Genomic DNA, 23,711 nt, shown 5'->3' with positions numbered 1-23,711 from the left:
GCGGCGGAGTTCCAACTCACGGAGCCTCCGATCAGCCACGTCTAAGTCATCGAGGATAACCCGCCTCATACCTACCTTCATGGTGATGCAATAACCCCTCACCACCACCTTAAAAGCGTCCCATTCCAGCGCTCTCGAGCTCGCAGTGCCCCTGTTGGACGCGAAATACTCCTCGATCTTATCTCCTAAGTCCGCTTTGAATACAGTGTCCTCGAGGATCTCAGGACGTAACTTCCAGGTGGGCACCGCCGGCGCCCCCGGAAACCAGCGAAGGGCCAGCAGGAGGGGGTTATGGTCCGAGATGGTCCTAGTCAAGTATTCGGAACGGATCGCCGCTGAAACCAGTTCAGTCGAGCCAAGAAACCCATCCAACCTAACGTGCAACTCGTGTAGGCCCGAAAAGTAGGAGTTGTCTCTAGCGTCGGGGTGTTGCGCTCTCCAAATATCCGTCAGACCCCAACGTATCTGCCAGTCCCTACGACCTTTAGCCACACGGCGGACCGGAGAGTCAGGGAGGGGCGGATGCGAGCGATCGGTCTCCACATCCACTACCGAATTGAAATCCCCACCGAGCAGGAGGGGCCCCGTGAAAAAGTGGGCCAACGAGCCCGATAACCTAGAAAGGAAGGCAATCTGGTCCATGTTAGGTGCGTATACACAGCAAACGTTCAGGTCCCTCCCCCCCAGAGTGCCTGAGATGGCCACGTAGCGCCCCTCTGGATCTACCACTGAGTTTGTGACCTGGAAGGGAACCCCAGCTCTAATCCAAATTAGCGCCCCCCTGGCATACGCGGAGTACGACGTGTAGAAGACCTGCCCCCTCCACCTACGCTGTAGCGCCGCCCCTTCCGCCTTGTTCAAATGGGTCTCCTGCAGCAGCGCCATTTGTATTCCCCTACGCACTAAATAAGCATGGACTTTGTGCCGCCTAGACATGGTATGAAGCCCCCGCACGTTCCAAGTAATACATTTCACATTAGCAACGTCAGCCATTGTCCCATACTGTTTGTGCAAAGTCTCCCCATCTGGGTCCCAACAAAGAGCGAACAACAATCAACCCAGCACTGATGGCGGCCATTTCCCCCAACCAAAACTCAACAACTCTTATTCTAACCAAACCCCTGCCCACCCTCCCCAGAACAGGACCCAAATAGCTCCATCTAGTTCCCATCCAAACCATGCCCTCAGAAAACCCTTCGTCCCCAACTAATCCTACGGTCGCCACCGTAGGAAGGCCTTAAGGGCCAGGTGCGGGCTGGGTGGTGGCAGTGGGCCCCCGATGCCCTGGCTACCAGGACTAAAGCAAGCCCAAAATTGTATCGGAAACCCTCGGGGCAAAAGCAAGGCACCCCACCCCCCGCTTCTCCGGATATCATGCTGAACCATCGGCTCCCGCCACCCCCGCTACGGGCCCCCACCCAAAAGGATGCAGCTCACCCCGTCAACCCTGTCCATCCAGAAGGTCCTCAACCGATTTCGGCGTGATCACCGGTGTGTTGATGCTATCTGTCACCGAGTCCTCCGAGTCCGTCGATGCCCCCTCGTCACCAGGGTTCTCTTCTTCTGCAATGGTATCATCTCGTGAACCAGACAGTGCAGACAACACCTCTGGTACTCCCTTCCGCTCCGTCGATGTCTCCGCAGTTGAAGGGCCGCCCGACCGGCCCCGGCGACTCCGTATCCTCTTAGATCGCCGTCGCTGTCCCGGCTCCACCGCTGGCTGAGATGCGGAGGCGAAACCATCTTTCCCAGCTCTATAGAGTTCAAGCCAGTTACAGACATCCTCCGGGGTATCAAAAAATTGAGTCTTGTCATCGACAATGATGCGGAGCTTTGCAGGAAATAGGAGCGAGTATTGGATGCCCTCGCTCCGGAGCTCGCGCTTGACCGCCAAGAATGAAAACTGCCTGCGTTGGGTTTCATAGGTGTAATCCGGGAAGATGTTCACCTGGCTGTTCTCCACCTTGAAGGGGCCATTATGTCTAGCGGCATTGAGGATGAGGTCCCTGTCGCGAAAATGCAGTAGGCGCGCCACCACCGGACGCGGTGCACGGCCCTGTTGCGGTGGCCTTGCTGGGACTCTATGAGCTCGTTCAAGGGTGTAGAAAGAGGATAAGCCCTCCGGGGCCACCGTGTCTCGGAGCCAGGCTTCCAAGTAGGCCACCATGTCGCCATCTTCGATCTTCTCCGGCAGGCCTACCACTCGGATGTTGTTGCGCTTGTTGCGGCCTTCCGCATCCTCCGCTCGCTGCTCCAGGGCAGAAATCCGGGATAGGGCATCTTTCATTGTCGCGGCCAAGGATCGCTGCGCCGGCTCCAAGGTTTTCACCGAGCCTTCCACTTCTTTGACCCTGTCCGACAGCTTGCCGTGATCCGCCCTAAGGAGGCCCAGGCTCGTCGCCACCTGGGCAATGTCCTGCTGAAGGGCCGAGCGTGTGGTCGCAATCGCCTCCAGGACGCGGTCAAACTGTTGCTGCAACGGCGCACCACCAGCACTTCCCGGGCCTCCATGGCCCTCCTTGTCCGGGGTCTCCGAGTCAGAGGCGGCCGGGGTAGTCCCCTTGGCTCCTCTCGGCTTCCCCATGTCGCGGGAAGCGCACAGTGTGGACTCAGGTAAAGGCGCCACCGAGTGCGGGCGTCGGCTATAACTCTCCCGATTGCTGGCCCTCAGGTTGAGGGCTGGTGATCCTCTTCTCCAGGGCCAGGTGGACCTCCACAGTTTCGGCTCGCGCCACCACCGTGTCGTTGGAGAGCACTGAGGAGGAGGCGGAGACACTCGGCGCCAGGCCGGGCAGGCCCGTCTGGTTAACGAGGACCCGGAGCGAGGGCCACCCACACCACCAGAGACTTTGTGGCGCCAGGGGGTTGTGCTTCCCATGGGATCGGGTCGATCGGGGGGATGCAGCCAAGTGCTGCGTCGGGGGTCGGCACCACCGTCAGGACCTCCAGGCGTCCGTGTGCCGGGGTTCACTATGGTAGGGGCATCCGACCATCCAGGCGCAATCACCAATGCCAGAGTCTCATCAGGTCAAAGTCCAGTTCCTCACTTTCCAGGAAGACAAAAGAGCGGAGGGCACGCTGTAACCAGCGACGTTCCTCCAGTCTAATGGTCCCGTCCGAGGGGACAATGGGGTCCGGGCGCCATGTTGGGTCGCTCTCCTCGAGACCACAAACTTCGAGTTCCGGGCGGATCACCACCCGTCCAGGCTGCGCCAGGTGCCTCAGTAGGGTCCAGTCGGGCCGAACAACGATTTGCGGGGGCTAGGGTGCCCCGCGGCCTCCGATTAACAGGATAATCCCGGGCTCAGTCCCGGAGCCGAGCTCTCAGGCGACCATCGCCATCGGCGCCCAAGCCACGCTCCCCAAAAAAAAAAAAAAAAAGCGAGATCCACCAGATCCATAGGTGCATTCTGCTCTTCAGTTGCATCTTGCTCCGCGAGGGCATCTTGATCCTCCGGGGCCTTTCTGGACTCTATCCAGGCTTTCAGGGCCTTGTAGAATTCTGGCTTATTCTTGCAACCAGCGTGCAGAACTATGAGTTTCTTACAGAAAAACTTCAGCTCCGTCTTTGAGTATTTGTCCAGCTTTGCGGCGTCCCACTCCACCTCCAACACCTCAGAGGTCGTGGACTCCGCTCCATCCAGGCTCTTCGTGCCTGGCATGGTTTTCGCACTCGGAATCTTCTTTCGGCAAAATTCAAAAAGCAAAGTCTGTGGCTAAGTAACTGGACCGTAATCCCTGTGTAGTGGTCAGAAGCTCAGGTATAGATATCGCAAGTGTAAATTCGAAAATCCTCACCGCTGCGTCCAATGTAGGAAGGGGGAGTCTCTAGTTGGCGCAGTGCAACACTAGCGACAAGCAGGGACTCTCTCTTCCTCGTCAGGGCTGAGGGTTACCTTCCAGACAACCTCTGCTTACCCTCTAGGTAGTGTGGCTTAAGCAGTCGTAGGCTAATCTTTGGGGCACATAGGGTTAAACACTTGCAATATTACACCTTCACAACCAACCCACCACACAACGAGACCAGACTGTATTCTGTAAAAATATATATCTTTATATAGGTCTTTAAGCAGGCTTGTGAATACAGTCAACGCACTTTAAGGTATCGGTTTCAAGTTACTTAGTTCAAGTTGCCACAGTTCTTTCTAGCAATAAGCGTTCTCTTGCGGCCCTCAGGCCGGTGTCAACAAAGTTCTTGGGGAGCAGGCGGCTTCCAGGGGGATCTGTCCCAGGTCGCGTTGCCTTCCCGGGGTCGCTGTTTGTTACGGCTCTCAGCCGAGCAGTTCACGGGTCATCCGGGGCAGCGGTGTTCTGTGGCGGCAGGGTCCTCTCCTCGTCGTCCGCTCCGACCCTGGAGGTGGCGGCTGTGTGATGGCGGCAGGTGGCAGTACGGTCCCCAAGTGCAGGACGTACCCAGCCAAGTGCCGGTGCAGCTGTGTGCTCACAGCTGAGCTGTCGGGCAAGGTACCGACCTAGTGGATTCTCACAGGGCAACTGTCCATCTTTGCAAGTGGATTGGCTGCTCGTTGCGCAGTCAACTCGAGAGCTCGGACCGGACGGGTCCTCCTTCGCTTTGCTCTCGGGCTCCCGGTGCAGTTGCGGTCACGGTGTTCGGGCCAGCGGCGGCTGGTCCTCACTTTGCTTTCGCTGTTGCGGTGGGCCCCGGTCACGGTGGTCAGGTGGATGTCGTTGCCTTGGAGGAGATTCCTCCGTCGGTACTGCAGCGATAAGCAGCACACGTAGTCGCTTTCTTCAGGGTGTAGCGCCCACTGGTCCTGGGGCGCTGGTCAGGGGGCAAGTTCAGTTGCAAGCCCTTGGAGATCTTTTAGCAGAGTTTGGCACAAAGTAAAGCAAAAGTCTTCTCGCAGTCTTTCCTTCTTCCTCTCCTTCGGCAGCAAGGCACCAGACACAGGCAAGAGTCAGCACCCTTCCTTGTCCCTCGCGGTCCTTCTCGTCGGGCAGAGTTCCTTCTGTAGCCCAAACAGGATCTAATTCTCAAGGAGCAGGGCTCCTTCTTTTATAGGACATTTCTTTTGTTCTCGCAGGCCAGGGGGGCCTTTGCATAGCCACTTTCAGTCCTGAGTCATCAGTCGCTCCCCAGGAGGGTGGAGCCAGCATTGTGGTGGCAGAGCACAGCTACAGTTCGAGTCAAGAGCCACTCCTACCTCCCACTAAGGTGTAATCTGCGCATTCACCACCTGTCATCCCCCAGCCCTGTCACTCACACATCCCAGACAGTCAGATACACATACCAGCAGAGGCGGGCTGAAATGGTTAGGCAAGCAAATGCTAACTTTCTAAAAGTAGCATTTGCAAACCCAGGATACTAAAATAAACTTTACTAAAATAAATATTTTATCATCCTGAGTTCAGGCATACTAAACACGGCTCGCTACCATGCTCCTTGAGCCTGCTGGGATTATAGGGTGTAATAATTCCAGCAGCTCAGTCTGGCCTAATGGAGCAGGTAGCCTTCAATAGTGAAATACGGTCTTGGTTGTAAGTCACTACTAGGACATGCCACACACATCAGGGCTTGTCCTACCTTACACCTACAACGCACCCTGCCCGCAGGCCTACCATAGGGGTGACTAATATGTAGTCAAGGGAAGGTTCGGGGGCTGGCAAGTGGGTGCACTTGCCCAGCTAGCGTGACGGTACGAGACCGCACGCGGGTTCTGCGGTCGCAGTTCCCAGACACATCTTTACGGCTGCTTCGGTGGGTGGCGCAACCAGCGCTTCAGGCCCACCAGCAGTATTGGCATCTACAAGTCCCGGCACTCTCTAGTGCACTTTACTAGGGACTAACAGTAAATCCAATGAACCAATCATGGATACCAATCGCATGTACAATTTACAGTAGGGAGCACTTGCACTGCGGCACGGGTCAGCCGTGGCGCAGTGCCCTGAGTATCGGAAAACCAGCAAACCATCGGAGGCACATCAGCAAAAAGTGGAAGGGAGACTCACGCCAAGGTGCCAGGTCTAACATGTGTCCCCTCCAGCTGAAATGTGGGGGGAACTACCCTTCCCCAGGGAGTTCCACATCACTAAGGCGGAAAAATCTGGACAGACCGTCAGCGTTGGCGTGATCGGTGCCAGGGCGGTGTTCCACCGTAAAGTCCATACTCTGTAGAGAAATGGACCACCTCAACAGTTTCGGGTTCTCACCCCTCATTTGCATCAACCATCTGAGGGGCCTGTGGTCCGTCTGAACTCGGAAGTGAGACCCAAACAAGTAGGGTCTTAGCTTCTTCAGCGCCCAGACCACAGCAAATGCTTCACGCTCTATTGCACTCCACCTACTTTCCCGTGGAAGTAACCTCCTACTTATGAAGGCTACGGGTTGGTCAAAGCCCTCCTCAGTCATCTGTGAAAGAACAGCCCCTACACCATGCTCTGAAGCGTCTGTTTGCACTATGAATTCTTTGGAGAAATCCGGAGCCAGGAGCACGGGCGCCGTGCACATGGCAGTCTTCAGGGTGTCAAAAGCCTTCTGACAGGTGTCAGTCCAAATCACATTCCTGGGCTGCTTCTTCGAAGTCAGCTCTGTCAAGGGGGTCACGATCGTGCCATAGCCCTTGACAAACCTCCTGTAATACCCAGTGAGCCCCAGGAAGGCTCTCACTGCAGTCTGGGTCTTGGGGGGTTCCCAAGCCAGGATGGTCTCGATTTTGGGCTGCAAGGGTGCTACCTTGCCACTCCCAACTTGGTGTCCCAAGTACACCACTGAACCCTGCCCAATCTGGCACTTGCTTGCCTTGATTGTGAGGCCTGCTCTGCGCAGGGCCATCAACACTTCCCAGAGGTGTCGCAGGTGTTCTGGCCAGGTGCCACTGAACACCGCGATGTCATCCAGGTAGGCGGCACTGAACTCGTCCAGTCCTGCCAACACCTGGTTGACCAATCTCTGAAAGGTGGCAGGGGCATTCTTCATTCCAAATGGCATAACCCGGAACTGGAAATGCCCATCTGGTGTAGAGAATGCCGACCTCTCCTTTGCCCCATCGGTCAAGGCGATCTGCCAGTACCCAGACGTTAAATCAAACGTGCTGAGGAACTTGGCAGCCCCTAGCCGATCAATGTGCTCATCAGCTCTGGGGATGGGGTGCGCGTCAGTCTTCGTGACTGAATTGAGTCCTCTGTAGTTCACACAGAACCGGAGTTCGGGTGTGGCTCCCGGCGCAGCAGCCTTCGGAACCAAGACCACGGGGCTGGACCAAGGACTGCTGGAAGACTCAACCACCCCAAGGGCAAGCATCTTGGAGACCTCCTCCTTGATGCAGGCCCGGACCCTGTCAGTCACTCTGTAAGCCTTATGCTTCACAGGTAAGCTGTCTCCTGTGTCCACATCATGGACGCACCATTCTGTGACACTCGGAACCAGGGAGAACAGATCTGGAAACTGCCCCAGCAACTGGCGGCAGTCTTCCTGTTGTTCGGCGGTCAGGGTGGGTGAGAGGTTAACTCCATCCACTGACCCATCTTTCTCACAGGCCACCAAGAGGTCAGGAAGAGGCTCCGACTCCTCCTCCATTCCGTCATCAGTTGCCAACAACATGCCCACTTCGGACCTTCGCAAGTGGGGCTTGAGGCGGTTGACATGTAGGACCCGCAAAGGGTTCCTGGGCGTCTTCATGTCCACCAAGTATGTCACGGGGCTCTTGCGCTCCACAACCTCAAATGGGCCTGTCCACTTATCTTGAAGGGCACAGGGCTCCACTGGGGCCAGGACATACACCTCTTGTCCAGGCTGAAGCTCGACCAGAGTGGCATTCTGGTCGTACCACCGCTTCATTTCCTCCTGGCTCGCTTCCAGATTTGCCTCGGCAAGTTGTCTGAAGCGTCTGGTCTGGTTTCTGAAGGCCAGCATGTAGCTATATACATTCTGGGGAGGTTTCCTGGGAGATTGCTCCCAGCCTTCCTTTACCAAACTCAGCGGTCCTCTCACGGGGTGACCGTACAGTAGCTCAAAGGGGCTGAACCCTAGGGACTTCTGTGGTACCTCGCGATATGCAAAGAGTAGGCATGGTAAGAGGACGTCCCACTTACGTCTCATCGGACCGTCTAGGCCCATGATCATGCCTTTCAGGGTTCGGTTGAATCTCTCAACCAACCCGTTACCTTGGGGATGGTAAGGCGTGATGAACTTATACGTCACGCCACACTCTTGCCAAAGGGACTTCATATACTTGGATATGAAATTGGTCCCCCTGTCGCTCACCACCTCTAGAGGGAATCCCACTCGTGAGAAAATTCCCATCAGTGCACGTCCCACCACGGGGCCGTCCCTGTCCTCAGAGGGATGATCCACCAAGACCAGGATGAACCTGTTGCCCATGGCTGTCTTGGGGTCCAGAGGCCCAACGATGTCAATACCCACTCGCTGGAATGGCGTACCGACCACAGGAAAGGGTTGGAGGGGAGCCTTGTTCTTCCCTCCGGTCTTCCCACTTGCCTGGCAAGTCGGACAGGTTCTGCAATGAGCGTCTGAACTCTTACGCATTTGGGGCCAGTAGAAGTGGGTGACAAGCCTGTCATAGGTCTTGTCCATCCCCAAATGTCCTGCTAAAGGCACATCGTGAGCCAGACCCAGTAGGAAGGCTCTGAACTTCTGGGGTACCACCAGCACACGGGCTGACCCAGGTTCAGCAGCCTTAGGCTCTGAATACAGGAGGTCGTTCTCCCAGTACACGTAATGTGTTTTGGCCTGATTACCATTGGCCTGGTCTGCAGCCTGCTGCCGCATACCCACGAGAGAAGGGCATTCTTTCTGCTCCTTGCAGAATTCCTCCCTGGAGGGTCCTCCTTCTTGCTGCCAATGGGTCAGCTCAGGCAGGTCCCCCAGTTCGGCGATCTGTTCCCCTGTAGGCTCCAGGGCATCCCCCTCAAGGTCTGCTTCCTCCTGGACCGTGGGAACTTCAGGGGCCGGTTTCCCGCGCCCCCTGCGCCTTCTCCCTAAGGCCGGTTCCTGGGCCTCTCCTTCAGGCCCCAGGACCTCTTGATCACCCCTACTGGCTGCCATTGACCGGGTGGTCACGCACGCCCAGTCAGGCAGACCCACCATCCGCAGGTGAGTCGTCTTCTCCACCTTTTCCCAAGGGGAGTGCTCCAAGTCATTCCCTAGCAAACAGTCAACAGGCATGGTTTTTCTTACACAGACCTGCAGAGTACCAGAGACCCCCCCCACTCGAAGGGAACTTGAGCCATCGGACACTGACTCTCAGAATTATCAGCGTTGATAACCCTACAGTAAGCATGGGGTACAACCTGCTCTTGAGACACCAGGTGCTGCCTCACTGCAGTCACACTGGCTCCTGTGTCTCTAAGAGCTTCAGCTTCCTTACCATTGATGATCACCACCTGCCCATATTTCTTAGTGTTAGAGGGCAGGTAGTTCGTAGGGATCATCTCACTGTCTCCTAGCGAGACTAGGGTCATCTGAACGGGATCTCCACCCCCCGGGACCATCACTTCTTCTCCTAAGTGAACACTAGTCACTTGACGGGGCGGAGCACCAGTGGGTGCGGGTTTTCCAAACAGGCGACACTTTGGGTCACTGGATATGTGCCCAGGCTCGCCACATTTGTAACAATTGAAGGGCCCCTTTGGAACAGGCTTACCTGTCGGGCCCCATTCTGCTTTGGGGGTGGGGGAGGCTGAGAACCCTGCTGCGGGCTCTCCTGGGAAGTACTTTGGGGGCCTTTTTGGAACCCTTTCTGTTTCCCCCCTTGTCCCCCCCACTCTTCTGCTGGGGACCCTGCCCACTCTTGGCGGAGTCTCCCACGGGACCCTTGTGGACCCTGGTGCTGAGCCAGCGGTCCGCCTCCTCAGCAAGCTTCCTCGGGTTGGACAGCTTGCTATCGATCAGGTGTTGGCGTAACTCAGGAAAACAGTGATCAGACAAGTGCTCCCATGCAATTAAATTAAAGAGACCTTGGAAATCATTCACTTTGCTACCCTTCACCCAACCATCCAGTGCTCTGCAAAAATAAGTCACATACTCCACATACGTATTCCCAGGCCGCTTAGTACATCCCCTAAACTTCTGTCTATACATTTCAGGGGTAAGCCCGTACCTGCGCATTAAAGCTTCTTTCATGTGGGAATAGGATCTCTGTTTCTCAACGGGCAAATCTAGCAAGGTATCTCGCCCTTCGCTAAGGAACCTTCCCCACAACCCCGCTCCCCAATCCTTGTCAGAGACCCGGTGGGAGGACATGGCTACCTCGTATGCCCTAAACCACTGTCCTATGTCATCCCCCTTAAAGAACTCCTTAACTACGTCCTTCGGGATGTGCACTCTTGACTCTACCTGCACTGGCGATGTGCTGCCACCAGAGGGAGGACGATCCAAGTCTCTCTCCTTGAGACTTATCTCCCTCATTTTTACTTCATAATCCATCTGGTGCTTTCGCTCTTCCAGCGCCATTCTTTTGGTTTCAAGCTCCAGTTGGATTTTCAATTCTGCCAGCTTTCTTTCGCGATTCCTCGTTTCCTTCCTGTCTGCCAGCTCCTCTGGCGACAGGCCTTTACCAAAGCTGTGCACCCTGTCCTGCCTTTCGAGATCCACCAGATCCATAGGTGCATTCTGCTCTTCAGTTGCATCTTGCTCCGCGAGGGCATCTTGATCCTCCGGGGCCTTTCTGGACTCTAATCAGGCTTTCAGGGCCTTGTAGAATTCTGGCTTATTCTTGCAACCAGCGTGCGGAACTTTGAGTTTCTTACAGAAAAACTTCAGCTCCGTCTTTGAGTATTTGTCCAGCTTTGCGGCGTCCCACTCCACCTCCAACACCTCAGAAGTCGTGGACTCCGCTCCATCCAGGCTCTTCGTGCCTGGCATGGTTTTCGCACTCGGAATCTTCTTTCTGCAAAATTCAAAAAGCAAAGTCTGTGGCTAAGTAACTGGACCGTAATCCCTGTGTAGTGGTCAGAAGCTCAGGTATAGATATCGCAAGTGTAAATTCGAAAATCCTCACCGCTGCGTCCAATGTAGGAAGGGGGAGTCTCTAGTTGGCGCAGTGCAACACTAGCGACAAGCAGGGACTCTCTCTTCCTCGTCAGGGCTGAGGGTTACCTTCCAGACAACCTCTGCTTACCCTCTAGGTAGTGTGGCTTAAGCAGTCGTAGGCTAATCTTTGGGGCACATAGGGTTAAACACTTGCAATATTACACCTTCACAACCAACCCACCACACAACGAGACCAGACTGTATTCTGTAAAAATATATATCTTTATATAGGTCTTTAAGCAGGCTTGTGAATACAGTCAACGCACTTTAAGGTATCGGTTTTAAGTTACTTAGTTCAAGTTGCCACAGTTCTTTCTAGCAATAAGCGTTCTCTTGGGGCCCTCAGGCCGGTGTCAACAAAGTTCTTGGGGAGCAGGCGGCTTCCAGGGGGATCTGCCCCACGTCGCGTTGCCTTCCCGGGGTCGCTGTTTGTTACGGCTCTCAGCCGAGCAGTTCACGGGTCATCCGGGGCAGCGGTGTTCTGTGGCGGCAGGGTCCTCTCCTCGTCGTCCGCTCCGACCCTGGAGGTGGCGGCTGTGTGATGGCGGCAGGTGGCAGTACGGTCCCCAAGTGCAGGACGTACCCAGCCAAGTGCCGGTGCAGCTGTGTGCTCACAGCTGAGCTGTCGGGCAAGGTACCGACCTAGTGGATTCTCACAGGGCAACTGTCCGTCTTTGCAAGTGGATTAGCTGCTCGTTGCTCAGTCAACTCGAGAGCTCGGACCGGACGGGTCCTCCTTCGCTTTGCTCTCGGGCTCCCGGTGCAGTTGCGGTCATGGTGTTCGGGCCAGCGGCGGCTGGTCCTCACTTTGCTTTCGCTGTTGCGGTGGGCCCCGGTCACGGTGGTCAGGTGGATGTCGTTGCCTTGGAGGAGATTCCTCCGTCGGTACTGCAGCGATAAGCAGCACACGTAGTCGCTTTCTTCAGGGTGTAGCGCCCACTGGTCCTGGGGCGCTGGTCAGGGGGCAAGTTCAGTTGCAAGCCCTTGGAGATCTTTTAGCAGAGTTTGGCACAAAGTAAAGCAAAAGTCTTCTCGCAGTCTTTCCTTCTTCCTCTCCTTCGGCAGCAAGGCACCAGACACAGGCAAGAGTCAGCACCCTTCCTTGTCCCTCGCGGTCCTTCTCGTCGGGCAGAGTTCCTTCTGTAGCCCAAACAGGATCTAATTCTCAAAGAGCAGGGCTCCTTCTTTTATAGGACATTTCTTTTGTTCTCGCAGGCCAGGGGGGCCTTTGCATAGCCACTTTCAGTCCTTGAGTACTCTGGTGGGTGTACTCCGGCTTCTGCTTTCAGTGTGAGGGGCAGGCGCATCAGACGCCCCACAGGAGGTGGAGCCAGCATTGTGCGGACAGGGACTGCCAGAGTACCTTGTTGATGGGGGCTTCGCCCTTCCTGGGCCAGGGGCCGGCTGAGTCATCAGTCGCTCCCCAGGAGGGTGGAGCCAGCATTGTGGTGGCAGAGCACAGCTACAGTTCGAGTCAAGAGCCACTCCTACCTCCCACTAAGGTGTAATCTGCGCATTCACCACCTGTCATCCCCCAGCCCTGTCACTCACACATCCCAGACAGTCAGATACACATACCAGCAGAGGCGGGCTGAAATGGTTAGGCAAGCAAATGCTAACTTTCTAAAAGTAGCATTTGCAAACCGAGGATACTAAAATAAACTTTACTAAAAGAAATATTTTATCATCCTGAGTTCAGGCATACTAAACACGGCTCGCTACCATGCTCCTTGAGCCTGCTGGGATTATAGGGTGTAATAATTCCAGCAGCTCAGTCTGGCCTAATGGAGCAGGTAGCCTTCAATAGTGAAATACGGTCTTGGTTGTAAGTCACTACTAGGACATGCCACACACATCAGGGCTTGTCCTACCTTACACCTACAACGCACCCTGCCCGCAGGCCTACCATAGGGGTGACTAATATGTAGTCAAGGGAAGGTTCGGGGGCTGGCAAGTGGGTGCACTTGCCCAGCTAGCGTGACGGTACGAGACCGCACTCGGGTTCTGCGGTCGCAGTTCCCAGACACATCTTTACGGCTGCTTCGGTGGGTGGCGCAACCAGCGCTGCAGGCCCACCAGCAGTATTGGCATCTACAAGCCCCGGCACTCTCTAGTGCACTTTACTAGGGACTAACAGTAAATCCAATGAACCAATCATGGATACCAATCGCATGTACAATTTACAGTAGGGAGCACTTGCACTGCGGCACGGGTCAGCCGTGGCGCAGTGCCCTGAGTATCGGAAAACCAGCAAAACATCGGAGGCACATCAGCAAAAAGTGGAAGGGAGACTCACGCCAAGGTGCCAGGTCTAACACTAGCAAATGCTATTACAACGCATGGCATTACATCGTAAGTATAGGTAAGTATACCTTTTTAAAAAAATGTAATTAAGTTAATTTTATTAATTTAATTAAATAAAATACATTTTAAAATAGTAATTAATTTAATTTAAAAAAATAAAATCTATTTATTTAATTTAATGTTAATAAAAATTGTAATTAATTTTATTAAATTAATTCAATGAAATTAATTTAATTTAAATATTTTTTATAATGTAATTTAATTAAATTAATTAAAATAATTTATTTAAATAATTTAATTACAAAATGTAATTAATGTAATATAATTAATTTAATTTAATAAATAAATTTTAATTAATTTAAAAATGGTAAATATAATTTATTTAGCCCTAAACAAAAACCTACCCCTACCCCTAAACCCTAAAAACACCCCTGTACCCCAAAACCCAAACCCTGCCCTAAAACCTAAAAACACCCCTGTACCCCAAAACCCAATCCCTGCCCTATAACCTAAAAACACCCCTGTATCCCCAAAACCTACCCCTACCCCTAAAACCTAAAAACACCCCTGTACCCCAAAACCCAAACCCTGCCCTAAAACCTAAAAACACCCCTGTACCCCAAAAACCTACCCCTACCCCTAAAACCTAAAAACACCCCTGTACCCCAAAACCCAAACCCTGCCCTAAAACCTAAAAACACCCCTATACCCCAAACCCTGCCCTAAAACCTAAAAACACCCCTGTACCCCAAAACCCAAACCCTGCCCTAAAACCTAAAAACACCCCTATACCCCAAACCCTGCCCTAAAACCTAAAAACACCCCTGTACCCCAAAACCCAAACCCTGCCCTAAAACCAAAAAACACCCCTGTACCCCAAACCCTGTCCTAAAACCTAAAAACACCCCTGTACCCCAAAACCCAAACCCTGCCCTAAAACCTAAAAACACCCCTGTACCCCCAAACCCTGCCCTAAAACCTAAAAACACCCCTGTACCCCAAAACCCAAACCCTGCCCTAAAACCTAAAAACACCCCTGTACCCCAAAACCCAAACCCTGCCCTAAAACCTAAAAACACCCCTGTACCCCAAAACCCAAACCAAGCCCTAAAACCTAAAAACACCCCTGTACCCCAAAACCCAAACCCAGCCCTAAAACCTAAAAACACCCCTGTACCCCAAAACCCAAACCCTGCCCTAAAACCTAAAAGTACCCCAAAACCCAAACCCTGCCCTAAAACCTAAAAATACCCAAACACCCCAAAACATATACCTCAGTACCCCAAAACATATACTCCTATACTCATACTTATTTAAAAAATTACTTAAATTAATATATTTAATTTATAATATTAAAAAACATAAATAAATTAATGTATTTAAAATTAATAATGATTAAATTAATTATCTAATATAAAAAAAATTATATACTTACCAATACTTACGATGTAATGGTATGCGTTGTAATAGCATCTGCTATGTAATATCCTGCGTTGTAATGGCATCCGATGTAATGGAACCAGCTTTGTAAAAGCTGCGTTGTAACAGCATTACGACGTAAAAGTTGCGTTGTAACAGTGATATACCTCAATGATCCACACTCAGCCCCACCCTCTTCAACACGTATGTGACACCTCTGGCCAGCATCGCCAAAACCCACGGAATCAACATCATATCCTATGCCGATGACAAACAACAAGTCCTCTCCTTCTCAAAAGACACAACAAACAACAAGACCAACTTCCACAACTGCATGACCGATGTCGTCAACTGGATAAAGAATAACTGCTTAAGCTCAACTCTGGCAAGACAGAGGTACTGATTTTCGGAAACAAAGGTCCCAATGGGACGCATCCTGGTGGCCCTCAGATCTCTGACCTACTCCTACCCCCACCCCCCCCCTCCCATCTGACCACGCTAGGAACCTAGGCATCATTCTGTATAATAGGCTAACTGTGACTCGATTCAACTTGGTCTAACCCTCCACCTCCTACTTTTTCATCCTCTGCATGCTTTGTAAGTTATCCAAACGGCTACCCAAAAACTCAAGTTACACCATCACTCAGGCAGTCATCTCCAGCCGTCTGGACCACGTCAACGCTCTCCTCGAAGGGATCGCAGATCACCTCCCCCAATGACTACAGACCACACAGAACACCTCAGCCAGACTCATCCTGGATCTCTATAGACGAACCCACATCACCCCCCTACCTCAGGTTAGTCTACTGGCTCCTGGTACGGAAAAGATTCCAGCTCAAGCTCCTGACCCATGTATACAAGGTCCTACACAACTGCGGGCCCGCCAGCTTGAACCACAGCCTGAACTTTCATCAGACCAAAAGACAACTATGCACTGCGTCCCTTTCTCGAACCCTCGCCCACTGCATCCAACATAGCAAATGCAGAGTTTTCTCCTTCTCCCACCTAGCAATGAAGATATGGAACATGCTACCCTTTCATCTACGGACCTCCCCATCTCTTTCAGAGCTCCAAAAGACCCTGAAGACCTAATTATTTGGCTAATCAACTGTACTCTGTCAGCACCTGGATACCCTTATGTGTGACAAGAAATGCTCTACAAATGGATTGATTGATTGATTGAACTTCCTTGCAGGTCGGTCATGGTGTGTCTGAAGTGGCAGAAGCCAGCGGCTAGGGCGGAGTCAGTCATTGTCAGGCAAAGGCAGATAAGTGACAGTCTCTGCCCTAGACCGTCCCTGCCATGGTTATAGCAATTTTGTAGAGCATAGCACCTTCCATGAATACGAAATCCTAATTGCCTAGTGGTAATTCCGTTTGTTAGGTATGTTACTCAGGAAATGTTGAATTTTTGTGTGCAAGTTTCACCTTGTACACATTAATAACCTGTTTAGGTTCCCTTTTTACCTGTGTATTGAACCCACAAGAGATTACTTCTCACCTTCTCTAGAAGACATGGAACTATATTTAGAATTCGGGTGGGATGCCCACCTCTGAAAATGAAGCAAGGTTAACTCTAGACCCCATTGCAGATTAATGCATGTCATATTTAGAGATATCTGCCTACTTAGCAGAGATCTCTTTGGCTTCAGAGGAACCACGCACAGAAAGGGGGTGGTCCCATTCTTACAATTCAGAAAACACATAAATGAATGCCAACTGGCATTAATTCAAATAAAACAACACAATAAACTGTTCAACATTATTTAATCATATTGAGCATCAAAATAAATCTGGGACAGCGTATTATATCAAGTGCCCCACAAGGTGGGGAAAGGAAAGAGGAAATAGTAGGGTGCGATTTGTGAGGATTGGGGGAGTGAGAGAGAAAGGTAGTGACGTCAAATATATTACAATTGGAGCCGGCTTTACTCTGCTACAAAATAATCGTGAAAACATAAAAAAGCCATTGTTTGCAATACACTATCGCAGTGAAACAAGCACTGCTGATCAAACTGGCATAGGGCAGTGAAGTAGTCGACGTTTCGACCCCAAAAGGTAAGTAGTCTGTTTAGGTCCTTACGTCGGGGTCTTTATCAAGACTAAGAAGGGGGTACCAGAATCCACCTTTGACTGGATGGAGGATTTAAATGTTGATGGGCTTCAAAGGCTCCAAAATGACAGTGAGACGGAACAATGTCACTTATAACATGTATTGGGGGAACCTCTCGTACACTACTTGTGTCAGGGAATTAATATAGACTTCTACTAAGGCCCAGTGGTTCCATAGTTACTGAAAAGGAAACACAGAATCCTGTCCTTGATCCTATTTATGAGAGTTGCCAAATCTTCGTTATTGCGTCTGTCTCCTGGAATTGGAGGAGACGGACGCATTAACGAAGATTTGGCAACTCTCATAAATAGGATTTATACCCTGGCGCAAGAAGTGTATGCGAGGAGGTTTCCGCCACTACACTTTATAAGTTACTTCTGTCTCCAATGCGCTTGACCATCCAGAGAAATCAGCGGACTTATTAATTGATTCTCTTCACAGCACAATGAAAACATTTGACCAAGCTCCGAGCAGCACACAATTTATCGATAAATAAATTCCTCACTCTTTCTTTGAGGTAAATATACACTGCCACCTGTCTGACGTACAAATATTGGAAAGACTTTGACCCCTCTGTCTAGCTCTAGTTTTCATTGGCTCAAACCCATGCTTTCCATGTATTATTAATTTCCAGTACTGTAGAAGAGGCAACCAGTGGCGTAACACGGACACCTTTGCCAGGGCTGGCGTTGGGCATGGACAGTGTGGGCAGGTGCCTAGGGCCTCCCACTCAGTCACCCAGCATGGGGCCCTACACAATTGCAACACCACACAGGTCCTGATGTACCCCTGATGTATCCAATTGAAAGAAAGGTGTCACTTTACACTTGGGCCCATGGGACGGGCCCTCTCCCTGGGTCTCTAAGGGATGGTGTGGGAAGGCCTAGGAGAAGGGCACACCTCTCTGGCTGCCCATTCAGAGACACCGCAGGACTCCATTGTCAGCACTTTAGCGCCCCCACAGTTTTAACTTTTAGACCCCCAAGCAATTCTCACACCTTCAGCCCGACAGGAGCTGTAAAAGTTGTGCTTGTAGGAGGCTGAGAGGAGGAGCTGTGGCTCAGGAGGAGTCTGCACAAAGAAGCTTCCCTAGCTCAAAAGGTGTCACTTACGTAGATTATAGGGGCCTCGCACCTTTCCTTTTGCTTGGGGCCCCAAAAATCCTAGAACCGGCATTGCCCGCAGTCGCCGCGGTGCAGGGGGCCCCAAGCTCCAGGGGGCCCCCTCAGTGCAATACTCTTGCTGTAGAGCTCCATGATTGAGTACAGAGGGGGGCCCTCCCCGCCCCTGGCAGGGGGACCCCCCTCAAGTTGTGTTACGCCAGTGGAGGCAAAAACACTTCACTGCCAAGCGTGACCACGTACCTCTGTGCCCAAACTGTAATATAATGCAGACCTGTCAGCACTTCCAAAGTGTGCCACAACGCGAGAGATTTCTGGGGCAAGTATGCTTGTGAAACCTGTGCTTAAACTGTAAACCGCGCAAGCCACAATTCTAAAAAGGCACAGTTAACTAACTGGGCACTGAAACGACAATTTTCAGTTTTATCAGTTACAACTGTCTGCTTCCTGTTGCCTGCATACAATCGCTAAAATTATCCGAGGTGCACTTCCTTGCTCCAAAGATAGTACCAGAAAGTTGAATTCCATCCAGGATACATACATGCCAACATTTTAGGACAGGGACGTGGGAGATTTAAAATAAAAAATCGGGAGAATGAAAATTCCCCATTGACTTATATTGTAAAAAAATGCAATTTCAGGCAGGAGACAGATAAAATAAAGCCATTTTTGGCTGAAAAATCGGTAGTCTCCCGCCGGAATCGGGTCTATTGGCATGTATGCAGGATATGTTTCCGATTACCCAGAATTTTGATTTTGCTCACTAGCTATGCCACTCAGCCGTTTAACCCTTACACATCTTCCTCATGTGCAATATTCATATGTTGCTCTTACCCAGCTCCCATCCTTTTCGCCATTGTTACATTTGAAGGTGCGTAAGGAAACTCAGAAGGCAGGCAAGTACAGGTACGTTATTAAGGTTCAAAGTTACAAGTAAGGGAAGAAGCTCAGCCTCCAGCTATAGGCACCAACTCCACTGACAAGGATAGAACACTCTACCAAAATGAGATCACACTACTTAACATTCCAAACCAGGCAAGATTAGAGGACACGCCAGGCTAAAACACAAGACTAAATACCGCCATGTCCCACTAGCGGCTAAACTGCACAAAGTGAAGTAAGAAATCCTACGATCCATTTTGGGTCCTCTGTCATCAGGGCGGGCGTGGGAAGAAGGAATGTTTCTAAGTTCATGTTTAAAAACTATCACTTTGGATATGTACCTCTCATAGCCGTGATATGATTTGATGTACTAAGATGACACACTTCCCCCTGTAAAATAAATGCACTTTTTTTTTAATTTTGAAGGGACTTTATCATATTTTTACACGGTTTGCTTCATGATTTACATGCCAAATGTGTTCAAGGTTTCCCTTTTGCATGTGCTATTGGAGCCTTGGCTCGGCTCTGTCTCTGCTCCCCCCTTTTAATAACGTTGTCTCGTCCTACCTGTAGTTACTTGGGGTTGTCCGGACAATTCGCTTTTTTTAGTCAAGGCGGCGGGGTCTGCAGCCGTAAAAATTAGAAGGTCGCGATTTTAGAATCGGAAGTGAAAACCCCATGGTTTGTGAAGGAACATTCTAAAGACCGCAAACAAGTGGCCAGCCGATGGTGCACTCCTGAAAATGATTATGAGAGGTACACAGTCCTCCCTTCAAGAGGTTCTGGCTTGTACTTCTTTCTCCCGGCGGAGTAAAACTATAATCACGTTATGAGGGGTACACAGTCATCCCTTCAAGAGGTTCTGGCTTGCAATTCTTTCCCTGGCGGAGTAAAACTAGGATTACTTTATGAGGGGTACACTGTCTTCCCTTCAAGAGGTTCTGGCTTGCACTTCTTTTCTCCGGCGGAGTAAAAATAGAATCACGTTATGAGAAGTACACAGACATCCCTTCAAGAGGTTCTGGCTTGCACATCTTTTCTCTGGCGGAGTAAAACTAGAATCATGTTATGAGAAGTACACATTTACAACAAGGGGTGGTGAGGGACAGAGTCTCTGAATTAAGCAGAAAGCTCTCACCCAGTCAAGAGATCAGGGCTAGATCCAACACCGTTTTTTAGCTCACTGCACCATCCCAGTTTCAGAACCTGGCTGTATGCAAATTAGTCTGTTCCTGTCCCAGTGCATGATGGGAACAGGGCAAACCAAACTACAAAAGCCAATTCTTACACTGGGAAGGAAACAAGCTCCCGGGGACCCGTTTCTGGCATTACAGCCGTCTTCGGCCCGGTTTGCTTGAATCCTGATGGTGCAATGAGCAAGGGTCTCACATCTGAGAATACCCTTCCACGCTTAGGGTGGACAAAAATATTTACAACAAGGGGTGGTGAGGGACAGAGTCTCTGAATTAAGCAGAAAGCTCTCACCCAGTCAAAAGATCACAGACATCACTTCAAGAGGTTCTGGCTTGCACTTCTTTCCCCGACGGAGTAAAACTAGAATTGCGTTATGAGGAGGGTATAAGGACCTCCCTTCAAGAGGTTCTGGCTTGCACTTCTGTAGTATTCTCAGGTTGTATATACATGTTCCTTTACTCCTCTGCATCTGGCTGCTCAGCCAGTGTGAGTGTTCCGGTTAGAATGTTAGTGTGAGTGGAATGCTTGGTTGCATGAGTGTTGTCAGTTGAGCATGGGCTGAGCATCTAGGAGGCTGCTCCTGGTGGGGCTTATTGCATCTACATCTAAGAACTGAATAAACTACATCTAATTCTACCTGGCCACGTCTACAGCGTCTACTGGTGACCCCTGAACATATGGGACCAGCTCCCTACTACTTCTTTCCCCGGCAGAGTAAAACTAGAATTACTTTAGGAGGGGTACATGGTCTTCCCTTCAAGAGGTTCTGGCTTGCACTTCTTTCCCCGGCGGAGTAAAACTAGAATCAGTCCTGTTCCACAAGTGCTCGAGCGCTAAAAGAGAGCAAGGCGGACGAAGTGTTGAAATGTATGAACTGTATAGACGGTAAATTTGCGTGAGCTCGTGAGGCGGCGCGGCAGAGCTGACTCGCGCATGGTTTTAAGTCAACAGAGCCAATGAGGTTGATAAATATCAAAAGAGTAAGGCCATGACAGAAAGATTACTCCAACCAGCTCAGTGTGCAAAGTTATGCAATGTGACAGGATCTACAAGAGGTAACCACTGACGCAGGGCAGTGCGACTGGTGCGACCGCACTGGGCACTGACCTGCAAAGGGGGGCAGCGCTCTGGTTGAGCCATAACTTACGATTGAAAGGCACCTGCTTCAGAGTTCCATGTACGTCCAGCTTTTAGGCATAAATAAGATAACTCTTATGATTAACGTTTCTGCTAGCTAGAGAGAAAAATTGAGTTTTGTCTGGTGGCAGTTTTGACTTGCCATAAAGTAGCCCAGAGGGTTAATATGCCTGCTGTAAAAACAGATCTGCATTCTTGTGGATAGCGGAGTGGATTAGTAAAACCAGCCTCCACAACAAATGAAATGTATGTGAGAGAGGGGCTATGGAGAGATGAGGGGCACTCTTGCCAGGTGGTCGAGAAGGAATCCAATGTGTCGGTCATGGGGGGGGCGCCAAAAAACCTTGTTGCACTGGACGCCACCAGCGCTTAAAAAAAAGAAAACAACTGTGGATAGAAGGCACCCTTTATATCCATGAAGCTGCCACAAGGTCACAACACTTGTTGGTTTTCAGTTACTCAGCACTTGTTCAAAGTCTCTTCGCCTATCAGCTTGCGAGGTCATCCCGTCTGTCCGTTTTCACTTACCTAGTACTTGCACAAGGTCACATCAAAGCCCGACGCTATAGAGCGCTGGCAAAGCCACTAAGAATAAGACTCAAAGGCTAGATCTATTGGCTTTTGCCAATGCTTGTTTCAGTTACTCATTACTTTTACGAGATCACAGAAGCAGCCTGTTTTTAATATCTCGGCTCCTGCTCAACGCTTCATTAAATCCGCATGGATTGTTGTTGTCTTTCTCATGCCTTGCTCAAGATCGCACAGCCTGTCGTTTTCTGTTCTAGCGAGTTTGACACTAGGTCACAGGGCCTGTCAGCTGTGATTTACTCTGAGCTTGCTCAAGGTCACGTAGCCTGGCCATTTTTAGTTACACGTAGGCGGGTCAGGGTCACACACTACACAGTGTTCTCTTACTGCATATTAAAAGTCACACATTTTACTCACCGCTTGTTGAAGATCACAACTCTTGTCATTTTTCAGTTTCTAAGACTGCTTGCAGTCACACGTCCGTTACTTTGAACGTGTTCATGGTCACAATAACTGACCGTTTTCAATTTACCCAAAGGTTGCACAGGGTTTTGCAGCCAGTTCCTTCAGTTACTCAAGCTTACAGAAGGTTAAACAATCTGCCAATTGTAAGTTACTCTCAACTTATTCTGCCACTTGCCATGCATTATTTAGTAGGTTTCAGTTAACTAGAGATAGTAAATCTTCCTTCGAGGCTAATCTGAAGAAAGTATCAGCTGTCGGAGTTTACAATGTATGGAGAGGTGGGGCGAGGCCATCAGGCATTCATAGGCACATAGAGCCACCACCTCATCTCCTAATCTAGGGGCTAGCCTATCATCCACAATGTGCATGTCTGCATCAACTGGGAATGGTGTTTAGCGAGTAAACATTTTGGTTTAAGTTAAGTTCTGATTTAGGAAGAAATAAGTCCTAACATAACTTGTACATTTCCAAAGAGAGCTGTTCCTGAGGCTGGCATGTTGCACCTGAAGACATGAGTACTGATCTTGGCTCTTGCACGTGTCTTTAGGTTGTGATCGTGGGCAAATAACGTGCTTTGAAATGGAATAGATACCAATATTAAATGACGTATATCTACTTAACATGTGTACCTATTTCCCATGTGACTTAGTTCATTTGATTGGTTTTCAGACAGCTTCTTCGGACCTATTCAAGTTTCCTTCTTTTGTATTCCTAGGTGGCAGCGTGATATTTGACAGCATCCGCCTCCCTGGTTCCGTGGATAACCTGAACCATGTCTTCAAACCCGACAACCCCCACCTCCCAGCAGCCGGTGCACTCTCCCAAGTCCCCCATCTCGCCCTCCTTTCCGTTCCACAGGGAAGGGAGTCGCCTGTGGGAGAGGGGCCACCTACACTTCGGGGACTTGCCGAGCCCTCTTCCTACCAAGAGGAACCGGACGTACTCTGCGTAAGTAACAGGATTTAAACAAAAACAAAACGTTTTTAGTAGGGTTTCTTTCAGTTTACAAGATTGCTTTCACGCGATTAACACACATTTCACATGTATGTCACAAAATCACTTGTAATACAGAGATAATGGTGAAGTGAGAAAGAGGTAAACATGCATGTTGATTGCACTTCCGTGGCCGTGGAGTGCCTCGGTATATTTTGTTACAGCTCCGAAAATGGACCGTCTAGGGGTTGGAACTGGGTACAAACAGGTTAGTCCGGGGTGAAGTGCTCCCGGCAGACATCTTAGAAACATTTTTTGGGGGGAGGTTTGAGCTATGGTTATTGCAGGGCTGGGTGTGTTGCAAGTGTCTCTGCCCTTATGGGGATGCTGAGGGTTCGCATGCCTACGTGGTAACCAGGGGAGTCTGTATTGTCTCGGGTGCCTTGGGGGGATCTCAAGCTGCGGGTCGCGACTCTGGGCCTTAACGGCAGCCGACAGTGGCGGTGGTTGCTGGGCGTTGACCATGTGTTGGCGGAATTGGTGTAGTAACGCAGCCCAATCTTTGGATATATGGTGCCTGCGCTCTCCCCGCACCTCCGCGTAT

At 50.8% G+C, this 23,711-nt stretch overlaps 1 protein-coding gene across 4 annotated transcripts in view; it reads left to right on the top strand.

Moving 5' to 3' along the window:
* The window catches only part of CSDC2 (cold shock domain containing C2), a 186,191-nt gene that overhangs the window by 94,676 nt on the left and 67,804 nt on the right, over positions 1–23,711 (top strand). For all 4 annotated transcript variants that reach the window (XM_086963507.1, XM_086963503.1, XM_086963504.1 and 1 more), the window contains exon 2: positions 22,890–23,122. In XM_086963507.1, coding sequence (XP_086819633.1) covers positions 22,947–23,122 — 176 coding nt within the window. In that variant the 5' untranslated portion in view covers positions 22,890–22,946. The remainder of the gene's footprint in view (positions 1–22,889; positions 23,123–23,711) is intronic.

The sequence above is a fragment of the Lissotriton vulgaris genome, chromosome 1_1, assembly GCF_964263255.1.
Source record: "Lissotriton vulgaris chromosome 1_1, aLisVul1.2, whole genome shotgun sequence".
In the NCBI taxonomy this organism is placed as follows: Eukaryota; Metazoa; Chordata; class Amphibia; order Caudata; family Salamandridae; genus Lissotriton; species Lissotriton vulgaris.
The sequence above is the reverse complement of the archived record's forward strand: the minus strand, read 5'-3'. Positions and strand labels throughout refer to the sequence as shown.